The 24,283-nt window shown below is 51.1% G+C and overlaps 1 protein-coding gene across 5 annotated transcripts in view; it reads left to right on the plus strand.

The window, feature by feature from the left end:
* The window catches only part of LOC122380657 (mitogen-activated protein kinase kinase kinase kinase 5-like), a 205,431-nt gene that overhangs the window by 86,107 nt on the left and 95,041 nt on the right, over positions 1–24,283 (plus strand). For all 5 annotated transcript variants that reach the window (XM_043364012.1, XM_043364010.1, XM_043364014.1 and 2 more), the window contains 3 exons: positions 8,961–9,037; positions 11,506–11,637; positions 13,494–13,639. In XM_043364012.1, the coding sequence (XP_043219947.1) occupies positions 8,961–9,037; positions 11,506–11,637; positions 13,494–13,639 (355 nt within the window). The remainder of the gene's footprint in view (positions 1–8,960; positions 9,038–11,505; positions 11,638–13,493; positions 13,640–24,283) is intronic.

The following is a 24,283-nucleotide window of genomic DNA, read 5'->3' on the forward strand; positions in this document are numbered from 1 at the left end:
TGTGTCCGGTGTGGCTCTGGAACTGTGTCCGGCGTGGCTCTGTAACTGTGTCCGGTGTGGTTCTGGAACTGTGTCCGGCGTGGCTCCGGAACTGTGTCCGTGGCTCTGGAACTGTGTCCGGTGTGTGGCCCTGGAACTGTGTCCGATGTGATCCTGGAACTGTGTTCGGCGTGGCTCTGGAACTGTGTCCGGTGTGTGGTCCTGGAACTGTGTCCGGCGTGGCTCTGGAACTGTGTCCGGTGTTGTCCTGGAACTGTGTCCGGTATGTGGTCCTGGAACTGTGTCCGGCGTGGCTCTGGAACTGTGTCCGGTGTGTGGTCCTGGAACTGTGTCCGGTGTGTGGCTCTGGAACTGTGTCCGGTGTGTGGCTCTGGAACTGTGTCCGGTGTGGCTCTGGAACTGTGTCCGGTGTGTGGTCCTGGAACTGTGTTCGGCATGGCTCTGGAACTGTGTCCGGTGTGTGGTCCTGGAACTGTGTCCGGCGTGGCTCTGGAACTGTGTCCGGCGTGACTCTGGAACTGTGTCCGGTGTGGCTCTGGAACTGTGTCCGGCGTGGCTCTGGAACTGTGTCCGGTGTGTGGTCCTGGAACTGTGTCCGGTATGTGGTCCTGGAACTGTGTCCGGTGTGTGGTCCTGGAACTGTGTCCGGTGTGTGGTCCTGGAGCTGTGTCCGGTATGTGGTCCTGGAACTGTGTCCGGCGTGGCTCTGGAACTGTGTCCGGCGTGGCTCGAACTGTGTCCGGTGTGTGGTCCTGGAACTGTGTCCGGTGTGTGGCTCTGGAACTGTGTCCATGGCTCTGGAACTGTGTCCGGTGTGTGGTCCTGGAGCTGTGTCCGGTGTGTGGTCCTGGAACTGTGCCCGGTGTGTGGTCCTGGAACTGAGTCCGGCGTGGCTCTGGAACTGTTTCCGGTGTGACTCTGGAACTGTGTCCGGCGTGGCTCTGGAACTGTGTCCGGTGTGGCTCTGGAACTGTGTCCGGCGTGGCTCTGGAACTGTGTCCGGTGTGTGGTCCTGGAACTGTGTCCGGCGTGGCTCTGGAACTGTGTCCGGTGTGGCTCTGGAACTGTGTCCGGTATGTGGTCCTGGAACTGTGTCCGGTGTGTGGTCCCGAACTGTGTCCGGCGTGGCTCTAACTGTGTCCGGTGTGTGGTCCTGGAACTGTGTCCGGTGTGGCTCTGGAACTGTGTCCGGTGTGGCTCTGGAACTGTGTCCGGTATGTGGTCCTGGAACTGTATCCGGCGTGGCTCTGGAACTGTGTCCGGCGTGGCTCTGGAACTGTGTCCGGCGTGGCTCTGGAACTGTGTCCGGTGTGGCTCTGGAACTGTGTCCGGTGTGTGGTCCTGGAACTGTGTCCGGTGTGGCTCTGGAAATGTGTCCGGTGTGTGGTCCTGGAACTGTGTCCGGTGTGGCTCTGGAACTGTGTCCGGTGTGTGGTCCTGGAACTGTGTCCGGTGTGGCTCTGGAACTGTGTCCGGTATGTGGTCCTGGAACTGTATCCGGTGTGTGGCTCAGGAACTGTGTCCGGTGTGTGGTCCTGGAACTGTGTCCGGCGTGGCTCTGGAACTGTGTCCGGTGTGGCTCTGGAACTGTGTCCGGTGTGTGGTCCTGGAACTGTGTCCGGTGTGGCTCTGGAACTGTGTCTGGTGTGTGGTCCTGGAACTGTGTCCGGCGTGGCTCTGGAACTGTGTCCGGTGTGTGGTCCTGGAACTGTGTCCGGTGTGGCTCTGGAACTGTGTCCGGTGTGTGGTCCTGGAACTGTGTCCAGCGTGGCTCTGGAACTGTGTCCGGCGTGGCTCTGGAACTGTGTCCGGTGTGGCTCTGGAATTGTGTCCGGTGTGTGATCCTGGAACTGTGTCCGGTGTGGCTCTGGAACTGTGTCCGGTGTGTGGTCCTGGAACTGTGTCCGGTGTGGCTCTGGAACTGTGTCCGGCGTGGCTCTGGAACTGTGTCCGGCGTGGCTCTAACTGTGTCCGGTGTGTGGTCCTGGAACTGTGTCCGGTGTGGCTCTGGAACTGTGTCCGGTGTGTGGTCCTGGAACTGTGTCCGGTGTGGCTCTGGAAATGTGTCCGGTGTGTGGTCCTGGAACTGTGTCCGGTGTGGCTCTGGAACTGTGTCCGGTGTGTGGTCCTGGAACTGTGTCCGGTGTGGCTCTGGAACTGTGTCCGGTATGTGGTCCTGGAACTGTATCCGGTGTGTGGCTCAGGAACTGTGTCCGGTGTGTGGTCCTGGAACTGTGTCCGGCGTGGCTCTGGAACTGTGTCCGGTGTGGCTCTGGAACTGTGTCCGGTGTGTGGTCCTGGAACTGTGTCCGGTGTGGCTCTGGAACTGTGTCTGGTGTGTGGTCCTGGAACTGTGTCCGGCGTGGCTCTGGAACTGTGTCCGGTGTGTGGTCCTGGAACTGTGTCCGGTGTGGCTCTGGAACTGTGTCCGGTGTGTGGTCCTGGAACTGTGTCCAGCGTGGCTCTGGAACTGTGTCCGGCGTGGCTCTGGAACTGTGTCCGGTGTGGCTCTGGAATTGTGTCCGGTGTGTGATCCTGGAACTGTGTCCGGTGTGGCTCTGGAACTGTGTCCGGTATGTGGTCCTGGAACTGTGTCCGGTGTGTGGTCCCGAACTGTGTCCGGCGTGGCTCTGGAACTGTGTCCGGCGTGGCTCTAACTGTGTCCGGTGTGTGGTCCTGGAACTGTGTCCGGTGTGGCTCTGGAACTGTGTCCGGTGTGGCTCTGGAACTGTGTCCGGTATGTGGTCCTGGAACTGTATCCGGCGTGGCTCTGGAACTGTGTCCGGCGTGGCTCTGGAACTGTGTCCGGCGTGGCTCTGGAACTGTGTCCGGTGTGGCTCTGGAACTGTGTCCGGTGTGTGGTCCTGGAACTGTGTCCGGTGTGGCTCTGGAAATGTGTCCGGTGTGTGGTCCTGGAACTGTGTCCGGTGTGGCTCTGGAACTGTGTCCGGTGTGTGGTCCTGGAACTGTGTCCGGTGTGGCTCTGGAACTGTGTCTGGTGTGGCTCTGGAACTGTGTCCGGTATGTGGTCCTGGAACTGTGTCCGGTGTGTGGCTCAGGAACTGTGTCCGGTGTGTGGTCCTGGAACTGTGTCCGGCGTGGCTCTGGAACTGTGTCCGGTGTGGCTCTGGAACTGTGTCCGGTGTGTGGTCCTGGAACTGTGTCCGGTGTGGCTCTGGAACTGTGTCTGGTGTGTGGTCCTGGAACTGTGTCCGGCGTGGCTCTGGAACTGTGTCCGGTGTGTGGTCCTGGAACTGTGTCCGGTGTGGCTCTGGAACTGTGTCCGGTGTGTGGTCCTGGAACTGTGTCCGGCGTGGCTCTGGAACTGTGTCCGGCGTGGCTCTGGAACTGTGTCCGGTGTGGCTCTGGAACTGTGTCCGGTGTGTGATCCTGGAACTGTGTCCGGTGTGGCTCTGGAACTGTGTCCGGTGTGTGGTCCTGGAACTGTGTCCGGTGTGGCTCTGGAACTGTGTCCGGCGTGGCTCTTTAACTGTGTCCGGCGTGGCTCTGGAACTGTGTCCGGCGTGGCTCTGGAACTGTGTCCGGTGTGTGGTCCTGGAACTGTGTCCGGTGTGGCTCTGGAACTGTGTCCGGTGTGGCTCTGGAACTGTGTCCGGTGTGTGGTCCTGGAACTGTGTCCGGTGTGGTTCTGGAACTGTGTCCGGTGTGTGGCTCTGGAACTGTGCCCGGTGTGTGGCTCTGGAACTGTGTCCGGTGTGGCTCTGGAACTGTGTCCGGTGTGTGGTCCTGGAGCTGTGTTCGGCATGGCTCTGGAACTGTGTTCGGCATGGCTCTGGAACTGTGTCCGGTGTGTGGTCCTGGAACTGTGTCCGGCGTGGCTCTGGAACTGTGTCCGGTGTGTGGTCCTGGAACTGTGTCCGGCGTGGCTCCGGAACTGTGTCCGGTGTGTGGCTCTGGAACTGTGTCCGGTGTGGTTCTGGAACTGTGTCCGGTGTGGCTCTGGAACTGTGTCCGGCGTGGCTCTGGAACTGTGTCCGGCGTGGCTCTGGAACTGTGTCCGGTGTGGCTCTGGAACTGTGTCCGGTGTGTGATCCTGGAACTGTGTCCGGTGTGGCTCTGGAACTGTGTCCGGTGTGTGGTCCTGGAACTGTGTCCGGCGTGGCTCTGGAACTGTGTCCGGTGTGTGGTCCTGGAACTGTGTCCGGTGTGGCTCTGGAACTGTGTCCGGTGTGGCTCTGGAACTTTGTCCGGTGTGTGGTCCTGGAACTGTGTCCGGTGTGGCTCTGGAACTGTGTCCGGTGTGTGGTCCTGGAACTGTGTCCGGTGTGGCTCTGGAACTGTGTCCGGTGTGGCTCTGGAACTGTGTCCGGTGTGTGGTCCTGGAACTGTGTCCGGTGTGGCTCTGGAACTGTGTCCGGCGTGGCTCTGGAACTGTGTCCGGCGTGGCTCTGAAACTGTGTCCGGTGTGGCTCTGGAACTGTGTCCGGTGTGTGGTCCTGGAACTGTGTCCGGTGTGGCTCTGGAACTGTGTCCGGTGTGTGGTCCTGGAACTGTGTCCGGTGTGGCTCTGGAACTGTGTCCGGTGTGTGGTCCTGGAACTGTGTCCGGTGTGGCTCTGGAACTGTGTCTGGTGTGTGGTCCTGGAACTGTGTCCGGTGTGGTTCTGGAACTGTGTCCGGTGTGTGGTCCTGGAACTGTGTCCGGCGTGGCTCTGGAACTGTATCCGGTGTGGCTCTGGAACTGTGTCCGGTGTGGCTCTGGAACTGTGTCCGGTGTGTGGTCCTGGAACTGTGTCCGGTGTGGCTCTGGAACTGTGTCCGGTGTGTGGTCCTGGAGCTGTGTCCGGTGTGTGGTCCTGGAACTGTGTTCGGCATGGCTCTGGAACTGTGTCCGGTGTGTGGTCCTGGAACTGTGTCCGGCGTGGCTCTAGAACTGTGTCCGGCGTGGCTCTGGAACTGTGTCCGGTGTGGCTCTGGAACTGTGTCCGGCGTGGCTCTGTAACTGTGTCCGGTGTGGTTCTGGAACTGTGTCCGGCGTGGCTCCGGAACTGTGTCCGTGGCTCTGGAACTGTGTCCGGTGTGTGGCCCTGGAACTGTGTCCGATGTGATCCTGGAACTGTGTTCGGCGTGGCTCTGGAACTGTGTCCGGTGTGTGGTCCTGGAACTGTGTCCGGCGTGGCTCTGGAACTGTGTCCGGTGTTGTCCTGGAACTGTGTCCGGTATGTGGTCCTGGAACTGTGTCCGGCGTGGCTCTGGAACTGTGTCCGGTGTGTGGTCCTGGAACTGTGTCCGGTGTGTGGCTCTGGAACTGTGTCCGGTGTGTGGCTCTGGAACTGTGTCCGGTGTGGCTCTGGAACTGTGTCCGGTGTGTGGTCCTGGAACTGTGTTCGGCATGGCTCTGGAACTGTGTCCGGTGTGTGGTCCTGGAACTGTGTCCGGCGTGGCTCTGGAACTGTGTCCGGCGTGACTCTGGAACTGTGTCCGGTGTGGCTCTGGAACTGTGTCCGGCGTGGCTCTGGAACTGTGTCCGGTGTGTGGTCCTGGAACTGTGTCCGGTATGTGGTCCTGGAACTGTGTCCGGTGTGTGGTCCTGGAACTGTGTCCGGTGTGTGGTCCTGGAGCTGTGTCCGGTATGTGGTCCTGGAACTGTGTCCGGCGTGGCTCTGGAACTGTGTCCGGCGTGGCTCGAACTGTGTCCGGTGTGTGGTCCTGGAACTGTGTCCGGTGTGTGGCTCTGGAACTGTGTCCATGGCTCTGGAACTGTGTCCGGTGTGTGGTCCTGGAGCTGTGTCCGGTGTGTGGTCCTGGAACTGTGCCCGGTGTGTGGTCCTGGAACTGAGTCCGGCGTGGCTCTGGAACTGTTTCCGGTGTGACTCTGGAACTGTGTCCGGCGTGGCTCTGGAACTGTGTCCGGTGTGGCTCTGGAACTGTGTCCGGCGTGGCTCTGGAGCTGTGTCCGGTGTGTGGTCCTGGAACTGTGTCCGGCGTGGCTCTGGAACTGTGTCCGGTGTGGCTCTGGAACTGTGTCCGGTATGTGGTCCTGGAACTGTGTCCGGTGTGTGGTCCCGAACTGTGTCCGGCGTGGCTCTAACTGTGTCCGGTGTGTGGTCCTGGAACTGTGTCCGGTGTGGCTCTGGAACTGTGTCCGGTGTGGCTCTGGAACTGTGTCCGGTATGTGGTCCTGGAACTGTATCCGGCGTGGCTCTGGAACTGTGTCCGGCGTGGCTCTGGAACTGTGTCCGGCGTGGCTCTGGAACTGTGTCAGGTGTGGCTCTGGAACTGTGTCCGGTGTGTGGTCCTGGAACTGTGTCCGGTGTGGCTCTGGAAATGTGTCCGGTGTGTGGTCCTGGAACTGTGTCCGGTGTGGCTCTGGAACTGTGTCCGGTGTGTGGTCCTGGAACTGTGTCCGGTGTGGCTCTGGAACTGTGTCCGGTATGTGGTCCTGGAACTGTATCCGGTGTGTGGCTCAGGAACTGTGTCCGGTGTGTGGTCCTGGAACTGTGTCCGGCGTGGCTCTGGAACTGTGTCCGGTGTGGCTCTGGAACTGTGTCCGGTGTGTGGTCCTGGAACTGTGTCCGGTGTGGCTCTGGAACTGTGTCTGGTGTGTGGTCCTGGAACTGTGTCCGGCGTGGCTCTGGAACTGTGTCCGGTGTGTGGTCCTGGAACTGTGTCCGGTGTGGCTCTGGAACTGTGTCCGGTGTGTGGTCCTGGAACTGTGTCCAGCGTGGCTCTGGAACTGTGTCCGGCGTGGCTCTGGAATTGTGTCCGGTGTGTGATCCTGGAACTGTGTCCGGTGTGGCTCTGGAACTGTGTCCGGTGTGTGGTCTTGGAACTGTGTCCGGTGTGGCTCTGGAACTGTGTCCGGCGTGGCTCTGGAACTGTGTCCGGCGTGGCTCTGGAACTGTGTCCGGCGTGGCTCTGGAACTGTGTCCGGCGTGGCTCTGGAACTGTGTCCGGCGTGGCTCTGGAACTGTGTCCGGTGTGTGGTCCTGGAACTGTGTCCGGTGTGGCTCTGGAACTGTGTCCGGTGTGGCTCTGGAACTGTGTCCGGTGTGTGGTCCTGGAACTGTGTCCGGTGTGGTTCTGGAACTGTGTCCGGTGTGTGGCTCTGGAACTGTGTCCGGTGTGTGGCTCTGGAACTGTGTCCGGTGTGGCTCTGGAACTGTGTCCGGTGTGTGGTCCTGGAGCTGTGTCCGGTGTGTGGTCCTGGAACTGTGTTCGGCATGGCTCTGGAACTGTGTCCGGTGTGTGGTCCTGGAACTGTGTCCGGCGTGGCTCTGGAACTGTGTCCGGCGTGGCTCTGGAACTGTGTCCGGTGTGGCTCTGGAACTGTGTCCGGCGTGGCTCTGGAACTGTGTCCGGTGTGGTTCTGGAACTGTGTCCGGCGTGGCTCCGGAACTGTGTCCGTGGCTCTGGAACTGTATCCGGTGTGTGGCCCTGGAACTGTGTCCGATGTGGTCCTGGAACTGTGTTCGGCGTGGCTCTGGAACTGTGTCCGGTGTGTGGTCCTGGAACTGTGTCCGGCGTGGCTCTGGAACTGTGTCCGGTGTGAGGTCCTGGAACTGTGTCCGGCGTGGCTCCGGAACTGTGTCCGGTGTGTGGCTCTGGAACTGTGTCCGGTGTGGTTCTGGAACTGTGTCCGGTGTGGCTCTGGAACTGTGTCCGGTGTGGCTCTGGAACTGTGTCCGGTGTGTGGTCCTGGAACTGTGTCCGGTGTGTGGCTCTGGAGCTGTGTCCGGTGTGGCTCTGGAACTGTGTCCGGTGTGGCTCTGGAACTGTGTCCGGTGTGGCTCTGGAACTGTGTCCGGTGTGTGGTCCTGGAGCTGTGTCCGGTGTGTGGTCCTGGAACTGTGTTCGGCATGGCTCTGGAACTGTGTCCGGTGTGTGGTCCTGGAACTGTGTCCGGCGTGGCTCTGGAACTGTGTCCGGCGTGACTCTGGAACTGTGTCCGATGTGGCTCTGTAACTGTGTCCGGCGTGGCTCTGGAACTGTGTCCGGTGTGTGGTCCTGGAACTGTGTCTGGCGTGGCTCTGGAACTGTGTCCGGTGTGTGGCTCTGGAACTGTGTCCGGTGTGTGGTCCTGGAACTGTGTCCGGTATGTGGTCCTGGAACTGTGTCCGGTGTGTGGTCCTGGAACTGTGTCCGGTGTGTGGTCCTGGAACTGTGTCCGGCATGGCTCTGGAACTGTGTCCGGTGTGGCTCTGGAACTGTGTCTGGTATGTGGTCCTGGAACTGTGTCCGGTGTGTGGCTCTGGAACTGTGTCCGGTGTGGCTCTGGAACTGTGTCCGGTGTGGTTCTGGAACTGTGTCCGGCGTGGCTCTGGAACTGTGTCCGGTGTGTAGTCCTGGAACTGTGTCCGGCGTGGCTCTGGAACTGTGTCCGGTGTGTGGCTCTGGAACTGTGTCCGGTGTGTGGTCCTGGAACTGTGTCCGGTATGTGGTCCTGGAACTGTGTCCGGTGTGTGGTCCTGGAACTGTGTCCGGTGTGTGGTCCTGGAGCTGTGTCCGGTGTGTGGTCCTGGAACTGTGTCCGGTGTGGCTCTGGAACTGTGTCCGGTGTGTGGTCCTGGAACTGTGTCCGGTGTGTGGTCCTGGAACTGTGTCCGGCATGGCTCTGGAACTGTGTCCGGTATGTGGTCCTGGAACTGTGTCCGGTGTGTGGCTCTGGAACTGTGTCCATGGCTCTGGAACTGTGTCCGGTGTGGTTCTGGAACTGTGTCCGGCGTGGCTCTGGAACTGTGTCCGGTGTGTGGTCCTGGAACTGTGTCCGGCCTGGCTCTGGAACTGTGTCCGGTGTGTGGTCCTGGAACTGTGTCCGGTGTGGCTCTGGAACTGTGTCCGGTGTGTGGGGTCCTGGAACTGTGTCCGGTGTGGCTCTGGAACTGTGTCCGGTGTGTGGTCCTGGAACTGTGTCCGGTGTGGCTCTGGAACTGTGTCCGGTGTGTGGCTCTGGAACTGTGTCCGGCGTGGCTCTGGAACTGTTTCCGGCTGCTGTTGCAGGGGCACGCTGACGCCGCACAGCTGTGGAGCGGCCTCTGATGCGCCGCCGGACGACCACGAGGACGAGGAGCCACCAGGTCAGCTCGGCGCGGCGCTGGGCACTGGCCGCTCAGCGGAGCCCTCCAGCTCCGAACAGTCCTCAGTGGCACTGGGTGCAGGACTGTAGTGGCCCACAAAACAGTGCCGAACGGAGCGGCTCCACCGGACCACCAGACCACGCGACCTGTAGTTAGTCCTGCCGCGGGATCTAGCTTACATAATCAGCCTTTACACGAGATACCGCGCACAGACGAGGGTCATCTATCTCAGTCGGCCCGCTAAAACCAGATTTAATTTATTAAAACCGGTCAGTATCTCATATCAACAGAAAACAAATTGACTCCAAAAGTACTGACAAGTACTACAGTCTTCGCTGTCAACAGGCTCACCTGATGCTCAGAAAGTCACCAATCAAAACAGAAAAGTATGTGATTAAACCATCATGTCACTCATAGGCTGAAAACAAATTTTAGGAGAGAGTGGAGTGGGGCACATTCGTGCAAAAAATGGATAAATCCATATATCTGTTCTTTGGTTGGTGCAATGCTAAAAATGTTGATTGTAGTATGGAAAGGATCTATTGCAGATATTTTTCTTAATTAAAAGTTATCTTCTAAAATTAGCTCTTCTGTTAGAAAAAAATTACTTTTAATAACTCTGAACGTTTGCACGAAACTGTCCCAGTTATGGGGCACTTTCGTGCAAGGGGTGGGGCACTTCCGTGAACCCTGCAAAGTTCGAGGAATTGCCAGGCATTACCAGAAAGTTATCAAAAGAAATTATGAGGGGGATTTCACTAGATTCCTTTCCACAAGAATGCATAGCACAACAAATGTAGAAAGAATGGGATGGCCAACAAGAATGTGCCAACTGCCGGCCATCGGCCTCCGTGGCCTCGCCAAGGTCGCGTGAATTACTTGTCACGACGTCGCAAGCAGACGAGACAGAGTCAGGCCACCGTCATGAATGAAACCTACTACAGATCAAATCATAAATCGCAAAAACGGAAAAAATGCACGAGTGTGCCTCTAGGCAGTGCGTACACCAACCTGTCCCACAACGTTTTTGTAATACCTATATCATTTTTTTTTTGGAAAAATGGCACCTTTACAAACAAGTTTGCAACAGTTCCGTGAATAGAGTCCTTCGCCGTGAATTTTGAAAAAGCTGAACCGCATTTCCGAGTCAGGATCACGAAAATGGATGCTATGAAAATAGTTTGTAAAACGCACGAATAATGCAACTTGGCGTTTTTTTTTCAAGCTGATAGCAGGTTCAGTGTTGTCTTCTACAGTGAACGGGGGGCGGCAACGATAGACATATTTTTATAATTTACCTTGATCTTGGGTAGTCACTCGTGTTTCCATAAACTGCCGGAAACGAATATGCCCCATGCACGAAATTGCCCCGCTCTTCCCTACCACTTAACTGCTCGCAATACCAAATAATATATGGTTACGAGTGATTGTAACCTCATTTCAGACTTGAGGTTCTAGCTTACATGATTTGCTTGTCCCCGTTGTCAGTAGTTTCATCCAGACATACTGAATTACTGAGGCACTGACATCGCGGCCCTCTGAATTACTGAGGCGCTGACACCGCGGCCCTCTGAATTACTGAGGCACTGACACCGCGGCCCTCTGAATTACTGAGGCACTGACACCGCGGCCCTCTGAATTACTGAGGCACTGACACCGCGGCCCTCTGAATTACTGAGGCACTGACACCGCGGCCCTCTGAATTACTGAGGCACTGACACCGCGGCCCTCTGAATTACTGAGGCACTGACACCGCGGCCCTCTGAATTACTGAGGCACTGACACTGCGGCCCTTGCCGATCTTTGGCGTGCTTGGAATCTGTCTGCGTTTAGTCATAGGTCGAGTTCTTATCATCATAGCTTCAACCGGGGTGCGTTGAATAAGGGGGTAGGAACAAGTTTAGTAGGCATGCTTTCAGCAATTATCTTGTTTTATAAGTCGGTTTTCATTATCACAGTATTGTTTTTTATATGAAATTTGTATATCTCAGTTTTATGAGCAATAACGTAAGGCAACAAATATGAATTTCGCGAAAAATCATCTGAGAAACATCCATTGCGGTAGGCAAAATTCAGTATACTTTGCGCCATTAAATGAAGGATCTTTTTTTCGTATCTGGCCATGTTCCTTCATAAACACCTCTCAACTTTGGTAGTCTTAACAGTACCTAAAGTGTATGGGTTTAGTAGAATTTTCATATCCGACTAAATTTGGTCTACCATCTCTGTTGACCGGGTGCTGGTTTCAACAGAGTTTTTCCAATGTTCACCTTGTTTTAACATCTTGTTTTTGTCCCATGGCATGTACGGAAAATGTGTCTGAGAACCGTTGTGGGCAGGATGGAGTGTATATCCGACCGTGCAGTTGTGTCGCGCAGCATCCCCTGAGGTCACGTGTTCCCATGAGCAGAGGATAGTTGGCCGGCCGAGGGCTGACGTCGGACTGTGTGTGTGTCGGTGTGTGCCAGGCGGGGAGGCGACTCTGCGCCGTCGCCACAGTACGGCCGGCCGCCAGGAGCAGGAGGCCGCCGCCGGCCCGGCCGCACTGACGCCGGCGCACCGGGGCCGCTCCCTGTCCGACGGCGACACCATCAGCGCCGGTGAGCCGGGGGGGGGGGGGGGGGCGGGCGGCCGACCCCGGCGCTGAGCTCACTGCGCGCCCTCCTAACGGATTCCGCCAGCTGGGCTCTGACGCTTTTTTAGCGTTCCAGTGTCACATATCCCACGCTTGATGCTGTGTTCATTTCTCGTATTTGTTTTAACATGTTTTTAATTTTTCTGTAGTTATGGCTTTGTTTTGCGTGCTAACAATGACGCTATCGAGGTCTGTCGTCATTATAACCCGCGCCCTGCTGGGGGGGGGGGGGTGTTTGAACACCCCCCTTGTGGTTTTCCGGCGCCGTTTTTGGTACACCTTATCATACATCAATTCTGCACATGTTGTGAAAATTTCAGACCAAGGTCATTCAAGGTCAGGTCACCAGGTCACTTGAAGTGACCTCACCTCATAAAAAGTTTCAATGTCTGCCATAGCTACACCGAGTGACCGATTGCTTTGAAACTTTCAGCGATTGCTAAGAGCAATAGCATGTACAAAATGTTTATCTCATAATTTTGATGTCGATGACCTAAGGTCAGGTCAATTTTGCGACCTCCCCATTATAAGTCAATGGGAGAAAATTGAAATGCGCCTCTTTTGGACGAAAGACATTATAAACACTCCCAAACACCGAATTACAAGTGGTTTAGACGCACTGAACATGAAAATGGTGTCCGTGACCCTTGTTTATGCCCTGAGGTCATCTTAGGTCACGAATGGTATCTAACAGTTTTTCGCAAATAACTTTTGATAGAGGCATGCTAGAGCGATGAAAACGCCTTAGATGTGTTCAGATCGACGATACGGATCGACTGATATGCAACATGACCCTTTCCGGTCAGGTCATGACCTTGACCTGAGGTCAAATTTTCAAGTTGACCTTTCAAGGTCAAGTTATAGCTCATTCGATGCGTCTTGACGAGAGGAACACGATGCCGGTAAAAGTAAGCTCGTACATGGCTTGGGTCAAAAGTTATTGCAGAAAAACTGTTTCCGAAAAAATCGGCTATTTTTGCAGTTTTTGCCGCCTGCAGGCAAAACCGTTGACGTTAGGTCAAATCTGAGATAATTACTCAGAAAGGGCGTTAATAGGGCTATCGAATGCGCTTTTCCGCGGCGCTGTAGCTCTATTGGTTCCCGAGTTATGCGTTGGCTTCTTGGAAATTTTGGACATTCGACCTGGAAATCGGCGAAATTTTGCCTTCAATGACCTCTGGTGACCTGACCTTTGACCTGACCAAAAAATTGACCGAAATAATTTCGTCATTATTTTTGACGCTCTTTCGAACGCCGCCTTCCGCGTATCGCTACGTGGCCCAGGAGCCGAGTTACAAGGGGGGTGTTCAAACACCCCCCCCCCCCCCAGCAGGGCGTGGAAATCCAGGACCCCCAGCCGGGCGCGGGTTAATACTAGTGGTGTCAATCGGAACTTGAATTTTCGGAATTCCGATTTTGTCCAATGTCCGATTCGGAATTCGGTTGGACAATGACAGCAGGCTTTGGACAACTTTGGACAATCGCTTGCTACACCTCAACATTTTTATAAAGTAATTGTGTTTAACATTGATTGGCTGTTAGAAAGCTCAGCTTTCGATATGATCAACACTTTTGAGCTGGTAACGATACATTAAAAGCAAATTAAATAACGGTGTTGAGTGTAAACTATTGCGTAGATGTCGGACATCTTTGGATAAATGGCTGGCTTGGACATTTTTGGACGGACAGTCGACGTAAGTATTGGACACTGGACGGACATTGGACATACGTTTTCTGAAATTGACACCACTAGTTAATACGTTCTGGTGTACTGCACGGGCCCTGTGTGACGTGACGCCCGTGTGTGTACGTGAGGCGCAGCGGGCGGCGACGACCGACGTGCCGACGGCGGCCCGGTGCCCCCGCCGCGGCGCCGGCAGCGCTTCCGCAAGACCACCCAGCCGCGGCCCGTGTCCTATGGCCTGCCGCCCACTCCCAAGGTGCTCATGGGAGCCTGCTTCTCAAAGGTACGCCCGCGCACGTCACTCTGCGGCCGTGCACTAACGGCCCATAGGTGGGAACTGGGCAGCGAATGCTCTTCCATATGTTTTATTGACTTCTTGTATGGTGTGTGATACCCATTACGCGCACCGATGGAAGCGGTCGCCCTGAGGTTTTTCGGAAATAGCGGGGAAACCGCGGCGCGTACGAGTCGCGAAATTTGGCATCATTATTCCTACATCAATTTCACACATGTTAGGTACTATTAGTTTGCTTCGGCTTAGCTTGATTACTTCAAAAGTAATTCGTAGAAAATTATCTACCTTTGGCGCCGCTATTTTAGCTATTTTGACCCCTGTGACGCCATTTTTTGCCTCACCTGAAAATGACCTTAATGCAAATTTAAGACCTTGCCCGCCTGCATCCTTTGTCGTTTATCGCTTGTCGTTGCTTGCTTCGTTTTCGAGATATCACGGGTGGGGGGTGGCAGGGACCCCCGTCGGTGCACGGGTTAAATTGATGTTTAATTTGGGGCAAGGCTTTAACACTCGCACCGACGGTTTGCGCCAACTTCGTACCGACGGGGGGGGCGGATGACCACCCCCCCCCCCTGAGATCTCGAGAACGAAGCAAGATAGCGACAAGCGGTAAACGGCATCGGATACGCACGGACAAGATCTACAATTTTTACTAAGGTCATTTTCAGGTCAGGTCAAAGATGACGTCACAGGGGTCGAAAAAGTCAAAATGGCGGCGCTATATATGGAGAGAGTTTTTCTCGAATAACTTTCGAATTAGTCATGATAGGAACAAACTAAGGGCATCATCGTGATCCTCTCGTCAATCCGCATCGAATGATATATATTATATATGTTGACCTCGAAAGGTCAAGGTCAAAGGTTGACCTCAGGTCACGTGACCTCGAGGTCATCATGTATATCATTCGATGTGTCTTGACGAGCTGAACGCAATGAGACCATCCGCGCGGCTTTATCTTGTTCCTGTACGGAGTGATTGGCAAAAAACCGCTGGTGACCTTTGATGACGTCACATGACCTTACAGCTGCCCAACAGCAAAACAGACCTCAAGGTAGTGAAGGTTGATCGTATATGAAGTCATGTATGGTATATGGGGCCATTCCGACCCGTTTTAGTGGTAAAAACAGGGAGTTGATTTTTCCCCCATTGACTTATAATGGGGAGGTCGCGAAATTGACCTGACCTTAGGTCACCGACATCAAAATTCCGAGATAAACAAATTGTAGCTACTAATGACCTAATAACATCCTGCGACTTTCAAAGGCCTCAGACATCTACTGTAGCTCTGGCACGGTGACAAAGTTGCAAAAAAGTGACTTGAGGTTGGGTCATTCAAAGTGACCTGGTGACCTGACCTTCAAAGTTAGGAGGTAAAACTTGCACACCATGTGTAAAATTGATGAGAGAATAGTCGTACCAAATTTCGCGGCGCTACGCGCCGCGGTTTTCCCGCTATCCGCAAAAAGCCTCGGGTGGGGGAGGATATCCGCCCCCCCATCGGTGCGCGTGTTAAAATATCGGTGTAACTCTTTTGGATGTCGAGGTTTTAGTGACGTCATATTTTGAGTTTTCGCTCAAAATAGCTTATTAAATATGGTGATGAAATTGACCAATAACATGGCAGTGAGATGTATTTGTATATAACAAAATAAGGGCGAAAATATAGAACAAGCTTTCGTCTTACGACATCGTCGGGTTCTGGGCCTCGTTTCATAAAACTCTGCCGTAACTTACACCTTTCCGTAATTCACACCCTTTCAAACTACGGGGCGCAAATGAAGCCGTTTCACAAAGCCACAACTGGAATTGTTTACACCTCCGTAACTAAGCACATTTGCGTAGTTGCTGTAATTTATCAAGCGTCCTACAAATTACACTTTCATGTCAACACTTATCTTTTACGAGAAATTATAAAACAATTAATGTTGAATTTTAATCTTAAAAATTATTTATGAAAAAAACAAAATTGATATTGATGACCATCCTTTATTAAATAAATATATTGAAAAAGTAGAAAGCCAGCTAAGCAGAAGTGCCTAACTACGAAAGTGGCGCGGCGCGGCGAATAAACAAAATTCCGATTGTGGCCACCGCAGGGGAGCACTGCCGCTTCAACCCTATTGGCCGTAGTGTCTAACGGTGGCAGCCATATTGCGCAGACCAGGAAACGGCTGCCGCCTGTGTTGAGGAATAGGGAATTCGGGACCTCGATTTACGTTTGCGGCCGCCGTATCCGTTACGTTCAAGTTACGTAGATACGGAACCCGGCACCCTACGCAGAATTGAGTGGGGAACACGATCGTATCTTCAGAATTCCTCAAATTCACTCGCCAGACCTACATTTGCCCCGGCCGAGGGGGTTGATTGAACCCACCTCGCTAATGCGCCGCTAATTAAACTAGAATTAAGCGGTAAAGTGGTCGTATGCGGCAAAGTATAATGCAGAGTGACTGGTAGGAACCCGCTGTAAGGGTTTCAGGTCAACCGGTGACCTCTGAGGTCAGGTTAAGTGATCTAAGGCACGGGTTCGGTTTTGGGTAAATAACTTCGCCAAAAATGGCCGTAGAGCCACGATTTTGGCATCATCATGTTCAGCTAGCTCAGGCGCATCGAGTGATATACTTTTTGTTCCGGTCAGGTCAACTTAGGGTGTTGACCTCAGGTCAAGGTCAGGTCAGCACCCCCAGGTCACGAAGTTGGTCGAAAGAGGTCATGTCGCATATCATTCGATTCGGCAGGTCTTCTTGAGTCCATTGGTGGCTTTCCTGACTCGCTAGCTCAATTTGATCGGGAGTTATTGAAGGAAAATTATGACCCTTGTGACGTCACAAATGACGTCACGCAAGGGCAACAATGCAAATATGAAGCATAGAACCTTGCAAAGACTGCATGAAATCATGATTCTATATGCTTGAGATAGTTTCAGATCATTCTCGGCGCCAAAATAGCAATTTTCATATTTCCCCATTGATTTAGAAGGGTATTAACGTATTAGTTCGTTAGTTGTATCTAAGGATTTTTTAGGATTTCATCTTGTTCTCCACTCAATTCTGCGTAAGATGCCGGGTTCCGTGTCCACATAGCTTGAACGTAACGGATGCAGCGACCGCAAACGTAAATCGAGGTCCCGAATTCCCTATTCCCCAACACAGGCGGCGGCCGCTTCCTGGTCTGCGCAACATGGCGGCACCGTTGGACACCATCTGGCGGCCAATGCGCATTCCACATTATAGAGTTCAGTGGTGGCCACAAAAAGCGACTGGTACAGAAGATTTGCAGTTTCTTTTTCTCATTTGGGCTGTTCTTTCTTCCTCACCGGGCTCAACATTATAAAATATATTAAAAATTAGCTTCGAATCTTCACAGTCGGCGCGCCCTTAAGCCCCAATAAACAAACAACAAGAATCTTCACATTAATTCAAATTCACGCAACATTTTTGTGCGTAGTTTACACCACTCATATCAAGAACTTGATAAAATATTTGGCGTTAATTACGTCGTTTTATGAAACCCAAATGGCATCAAATGGTCCGGAATCGAGAATTTGCCGTAAATGAAGCTCCGTAATTTCGATGGCGTGAATTACTCCGGTCTCCGGCTTTATGAAACCGAATTGGCATCAAATACGCCAAATCTGGCATAATTGACGGAACGCCGTAAGTAATTCCTTTTATGAAACGAGGCCCTGGTCTAGCCGAGGCAATCACATTTGAAAAATTGAAACGGAACCAAATATTCACACGTGTACATCGGCCCAGATGGCTTTTGGAGGTCATGTAGCAACGCGCACTGCGCAATTAAGGCGTACACTTAACAAAACTAATACAAATATAGGTACAAATAAATACAATATTTAAACAAGAGCAGACCGCAGCACGCTCGCCGTCACATTCCACTACATCACACACACCACACACACATATACCAATATTTATCCATACAGACTTTTTTTATAAATTTAGTCCGAATGGCTGAATGGGCGGATTTGAGGAATCAGAGCCCGCACTAAGCATAGCTTGTTGTGCTGACCCTGACCCCACCACCCGATCGCGCAATTCCAGTAGTATGGCAGAATTTTGTCCGAACGTTTAACGTGCCCTCACGACTGGACACGGTCCTCTCCGCTCACTCACGTTACTTGGCTTCTGTGCGGCCCCTGCCACAGACACGCACGCCATTACACGTAGGAGCACCGGGGCTTGAACCGGGCTCTCACTTCCGGCTAAGCGTCGAACTCCGGCGCTTTTATCCACTCGGCCACGGAGAGGACTACAGATACAAACAAACAACCATTTGAACATTACAGGGGGTGTAACGAAATTATCCGGACACCTTTCTACCCGCTGTAATTAAGAAACAAAACAATCTGGTACTTTTCTTTTATCGGAGCATGTAGCCACCTTTCATAAAAACACAGTGGCCAATGTTCTGGAGCATTTCAGCCATTGGATTCTCCAGCACACTGGCTTTGATGCAGACCAACGCCGTCTAAACCTTTGCCTGCGGTTGGGCGGTGCTTGTGGCGGGCGTCTCTTCAGTCACCTACTGAACAAGAGCCCACAGGTTTTCGATTGAATTGGGATCGCGACTTTTTCCAAGTCATAAGCTGTTAGCCCAGAATGATTGAAGGTTCTATCGGCATCACTCCCCGTTCTTTTAAGGGACTTTTAGGTAGCGCACAGGGGCGGTGTGCTACCCTTAAAAGAACGGGGAGTGATGCCGATAGAACCTTCAATACAGCGTGGCTTGAATCAGGCATCAGCGCGCGTTCAGAAACCGAGCCCACCTATGCCGTCTGGTTGAGCGCCTCCAACCATTCATTGGCCAATGTTGCTCCGGTAATACTTGACGTTGGTGTTGGTATTCTGTGACACTATGTCCTATTGGAGCATCGCTAAGCAGCTGAACATGCTCCAGATCTGGATATTACCCTGATGTTTGACGGCGGCGAAGGCCAGCAAGTTCGAGCTGCTGGCCGCCCATACATGGCCGATTTGACGGTTCAAAGGATAATACACCTCGAACGGCTACCCATCCAACCAGACCACCTTACCCTTTTTTTTCGACCAGTGGACGCGACCTGGCGTGAGGCCAAAGGTGGTGAACTGGTTATTTTCCCGTCAGTTTCGCTGTCTTTTTCAGTTTGAAGGGCACAAGAACCAAGTTAAGGGGGGGGGGGGGTAGCGGTGAGCCATGATGTGGGACCTCTTATTATCCGAATTGGTAAGAATTCGAGTCAATTTGCGGATTGATTGGTGCCGTTTCCTTGCCGCTATCTTGATGACTCTCCCCACCACCTGACAAAGGGCGGCTTTTTGTGGTCGCGGCCGGGCTGAGTCCTGCCACCGAAGTCCCAGCTTATTACGCCTCAGGCAGATGTGCAATTCGCTGCTGCTGATGTCCAGCTGCTGGCAGACCAGCTTCTGGCTCATGACGCCGTGGATGCCGCTCTGCAATTTTACCACGAAAGGAGAGATTGTATCCCTTTCTCGCAACTGCCTTGGACGACAACTACCATGTGAACCCGTCTGTGAATCGACTCCTACTCAGAGCAAGAGTCACATGACAAGGTCAGGTCACTGCTGAGTTGAAAACCGATAGCGGAGGCACGTATTCATCCAATATTCCCACTTCTAACATCTGAAAGGAAACTGTGCAAACAGATGGCGAAAAAACAGATGTCCGGATAATTTCGTTACACCCTGTACTGAAGTAGTTTCAGCGCCTTCCTTCGTAACATGTTACGAAGCTGTCATAGAAACGTAACATGTTACGAAGCTGTCAGGGAAACAAAATTAGCGTTCTGCCCCTCCAACTTTTGCTGATTTTTAGAACTTCGTTGCTTAGCAAACCAATCTTGTTCGCAATAAGGAGCTTTGAAATGTAGGTGTAATGCAAAATATTGGTTCTGTAATTAAAAGAATTATGTAACTAAACAACCGGGCATTGTAGGTTTGACAGCTTTTTGCCCCACCAATTTTCCTGGAAAAGCCCCACCCTTGCCTATGGGGTAAAACATAAGGAACAAAAACACAAAACAAGACAGATAAAAAACAAAACAAAATGAACTCATTACCTAATGAAGTTCAGGCTGGAGCAAAACATAGGTAATAGATATCTATGTCAAATTAGAATGAAATATTAAAATCAGCCTGACCAGGCCTTATGGTCTGACCTGATCCTAACCACCTTACTTCGCCGAACTTAACCCAATTCAACATAACCTACCACAACACCCGCAGAGGTCCCTTACTGGAAAAGGACGCCCAAGGTCATCATGCGCTGGTTTGACAAGTGATATATATATATATATATATATATATATATATATATATATATATATATATATATATATATATATATATATATATATATATATATATATATATATATATATATATATATATATATATATATATATATATATATATATATATATATATATATATATATATATATATATATATATATATTGTGCTATTAAATAATTGTCTCCTGACTGTTGAGTGATCAGAAGATTCAAATAATCAGGGTACGATGCTGTGCATAGTGCACACTAATCATGTTCTTTTTGTGTAGGCCCTCTGCACATCGTTGTGTGCACTGCTATGTGCACCTTAGGCAAAAAAAAAATGTGACTGGTGGTATATGACAAAAAGGTTGCACAACTGTGAAGTTCATGCCCTTGGGCTTGAACCCTTGGGCAAAATGCCTACAGCTATGGCAGGATCAGTGAGGGTTGTAACCATGCTATCAGCTACATACACTGTGCATTGAAGAAATTGGCACAAAGTTGATCCGTAATTACTATGCTTAACACCTAATCTAAGAAGAAACATAAGTGCCCAAATGATACAGCTCTCTGGTCAACATCACACAAATTTATTGACATGCTTTGCAGGTAGGTACATAATTACATTCATAGCAAATACTTTCGATTTGATTCAGTAACTATGTTAGTAAGCTTACATTTTTGTAGGTACAACATTGACCAAATATTAAATCGTAAAAAACCTTCTTGTGGCATTCATCACATACCATTTTACAGAACAAGTACCTATCTACCATGCAATGATTCTAAATTTTGTCCGCAATCCATCTATATCTCAACTAACACATTGAAATTAAAATACCCTAACTAAACCTGAGCTCTGTTCGCACCCCGTTTATTTATCAGCAGGCTGCGACCATGCTGCTGCTTCTTGGCTCCTCATTGGTCGAATTCAAGTGGTCTATTCGTTAGACCAATGAGAGGCCAAGCCGCGCCAGCAATAACTTCCTTATATGGGGAAAACCGACAGCACGCTGATACAAAAACAACGAGCGAACAGGGCCCTGGAATTTTACATAAGGAGAATGCAATACTACAGGGATTATGAAGTTCTGAAATTATTCTCACATGCCAGAATGTTGAAACTCTACTTTTGTCAACCATTTCCTCGTTTGATTGAGCCATCATATACAACTATTTTCGCTCTTCAGTCATAAGTTTTTGCACAAATCTTGAATTTTTACCACATCATCTTGAACCATGCTCCAGTCTTTCCAACAAGGTACTATGTAGCATCAAAGCAATTTTGATTTGTTACAACAGCTTCAGATCATGAAAGGCTTGAAGTTTGTTACACCATTTGCCAGACAAACTTCTACAAAATGTGTATCAATTCCCAAAGTAAGCAAATGATGATATCAGTATTTGCAGTTTCCACACAATGTTTAAAAATATTATTCTATTTTTAAATCGAGAAACTCAAATAATCCACAAATAAAAATTGTTATTGAAACGCTCCCACCTCTCAAGAGTTCAAAAGCAAACAAACACTGCGCCAGATTTCGTATGAAACGCGCCATCATCCTGAAGTTTCTACCACAGACGGTAGTTCAACCCCAGCCGTAGTGCGAAAACCCCTGCCAACCTAACCCCACGGCGGAGCTCGGTTGCAATTTGTAAATACGCGCGCAGAGGTGAAATGGAGAACGATAGGAGCTTCGGCTTAAAATATAACTCTGTTGAATAAGATCCCGAAGGATCGACCGTCAGCAAGGTGTCCAGAAACGCTATCCTCCCCGAAGTTAGTGTGTGCTCCATGGTAAGCTTAATGGCCGGATTGTGACTGTTCATGATGTTAACCCGCGCCCTGCTGGGGGGGGGTGTTTGAACACCCCCCCTTGTGGTTTTTCGCGAATATCTCTTGGTACACCTTATCATACATCAATTCTACACATGTTGTGAAAATTTCAGACCAAGGTCATTCAAGGTCAGGTCACCAGGTCACTTGAAGTGACCTCACCTCATAAAAAGTTTAAATGTCTGTCATAGCTACACCGAGTGACCGATCGCTTTGAAACTTTCAGCGATTGCTAAGAGCAATAGCATGTACAAAATGTATATCTCAGAATTTTGATATCGATGACCTAAGGTCAGGTCAATTTTGCGACCTCCCCATTATAAGTCAATGGGAGAAAATTGAAATGCGCCTCTTTTGGAAGAAAGACATTATAAACACTCCCAAACACCAAATTACAAGTGGTTTAGACACACAGAACATGAAAATGGTGTCCGTGACCCTTGTTTATGCCCTGAGGTCATCTTAGGTCACGAATGGTATCTAACAGTTTTTCGCAAATAACTTTTGATAGAGGCATGCTAGAGCGATGAAAACGCCTTAGATGTGTTCAGCTCGACGATACGGATCGACTGATATGCAACATGACCCTTTCCGGTCAGGTCATGACCTTGACCTGAGGTCAAATTTTCAAGTTGACCTTTCAAGGTCAAATTATAGTTCATTCGATGCGTCTTGACGAGAGGAACACGATGCCGGCAAAAGTAAGCTCGTGCAAGGCTTGGGTCAAAAGTTATTGCAGAAAAACTATTTCCGAAAAAATCGGCTATTTTTGCAGTTTTTGCCCCCTGCAGGCAAAACCGTTGACGTTAGGTCAAATCTGAGAGAATTACTCAGAAAGGGCGTTAATAGGGCTATCGAATGCGCTTTTCCGCGGCGCTGTAGCTCTATTGGTTCCCGAGTTATGCGTTGGCTTCTTGGAAATTTTCGACATTCGACCTGGAAATCGGCGAAATTTTGCCTTCTATGACCTCTGGTGACCTGACCTTTGACCTGACCAAAAAATTGACCGAAGTGATTTCGTCATTATTTTTTACGCTCTTTCGAACGCCGCCTTCCGCGTATCGCTACGTGGCCCAGGAGCCGAGTTACAAGGGGGGGTGTTCAAACACCCCCCCCCCCCCCAGCAGGGCGTGGAAATCCAGGACCCCCAGCCGGGCGCGGGTTAAAGCAATGACTGAGGCGGTCGATACCATAGGTATGAGTAGGTACTGGACCCATTGAGGACCGAACCGTCATCAAGCTAATGCATTTGAAACGGTATCACACTGAGAAAATACATCAAAAACGTAAAATTAGTTAATGGCGAGGAAAGCCCATCTCATGCACTTACCGACGGTGAAGAAATAATTTTCGATTGGTTGCATGGCCCTTGCAGGGGAGTCAAGAAGTGAGTGACTACCAATGACTGACAAGGTGGTGACTGTGAAGGAAGTGGAGGACTAACAGATCGTCCTGTGACCTTTCAGATGATTATGGAACAGAAAGGTCTCAATGCTGGCAGTGCCTGAAAATATTATCAGCGAAGAACTACAGACGATAAAGGAGTCAGCCCGCTTAGAAGCTTGTGTGCTGCAGCTGTTCAAGAGAAAAGTGCGTCTTGACATTTCGAAGCGAAAACTAGACCCTTTTAGGAAATTGAAGAAATCTTCGGTCGTTTGATGACTTTTGGGGAATGCTGGGCGTATGCGTACGATACAGAGATAAAAGAGATGATCAAGAAGTTGAAGCACAGCACATCTGTCCTTCTAAAAAAGCGAAGATGGAGAAGCCGATATTGGAGGTCAATGCTGTCAGTGTTCTGGATCTGGCGTAGGACAGTCATTACCTACTGTCTTGATAAAGGTCGGATAATAATAAGCACAGACTACTGCACACTTTTGAAGAAGTTGCGAAATGCCCTCGAGTAGAATCGCTGCAAAAAAATCCCGAGAAAGATGTTTTATCCTCACCGACAGCGCCCCCAAGATTTGTCCTGAGCTGCGATTGAAGAAACAACATGATGTGGACATGAAATCCTACCGCATCTAACAAATTCACCTGACCTGATATTGGGTGACTCTGGACTGTTACTGGACATGAAGAATCAACAGTATGGCCGGTGATTTGAGGACAGAAATGACGTGAGGTGGAGCAGTGATTTGCGGGACAGCGCAAAGGTACTACTATGACGGCCTGAGGCCAGTCAAGAAACGACGGAAGAAGTTTGCAGTCGTGTGTGTTGGCTTGTGAAGACGTAATGAGCATCATGTAAAAAAAAATCAAATTTCTGTCTCACCTTATTCATGGTGATGATCAGAACTTTTCGATACCCCTTCGTATTTCAATAATATTCGAAACACCGGTGGATAACTCGGGAACCAATAGAGCTACAGTGCCGCGGAAAAGCGCATTTGATAGCGCTTTTAGCGCTCTTTATGTTCTGTGTCCTCAGATTAACCTCAAGTCAACGCTTTAGCCTCCAGAGGGCAAAACCTCTAAAAAAGTTGAAAAAAAAAATACCCA

The sequence above is a fragment of the Amphibalanus amphitrite genome, unplaced genomic scaffold (genome assembly GCF_019059575.1).
Source record: "Amphibalanus amphitrite isolate SeventyFive unplaced genomic scaffold, NRLGWU_Aamphi_draft 000103F_arrow, whole genome shotgun sequence".
Taxonomy (NCBI): Eukaryota; Metazoa; Arthropoda; class Thecostraca; order Balanomorpha; family Balanidae; genus Amphibalanus; species Amphibalanus amphitrite.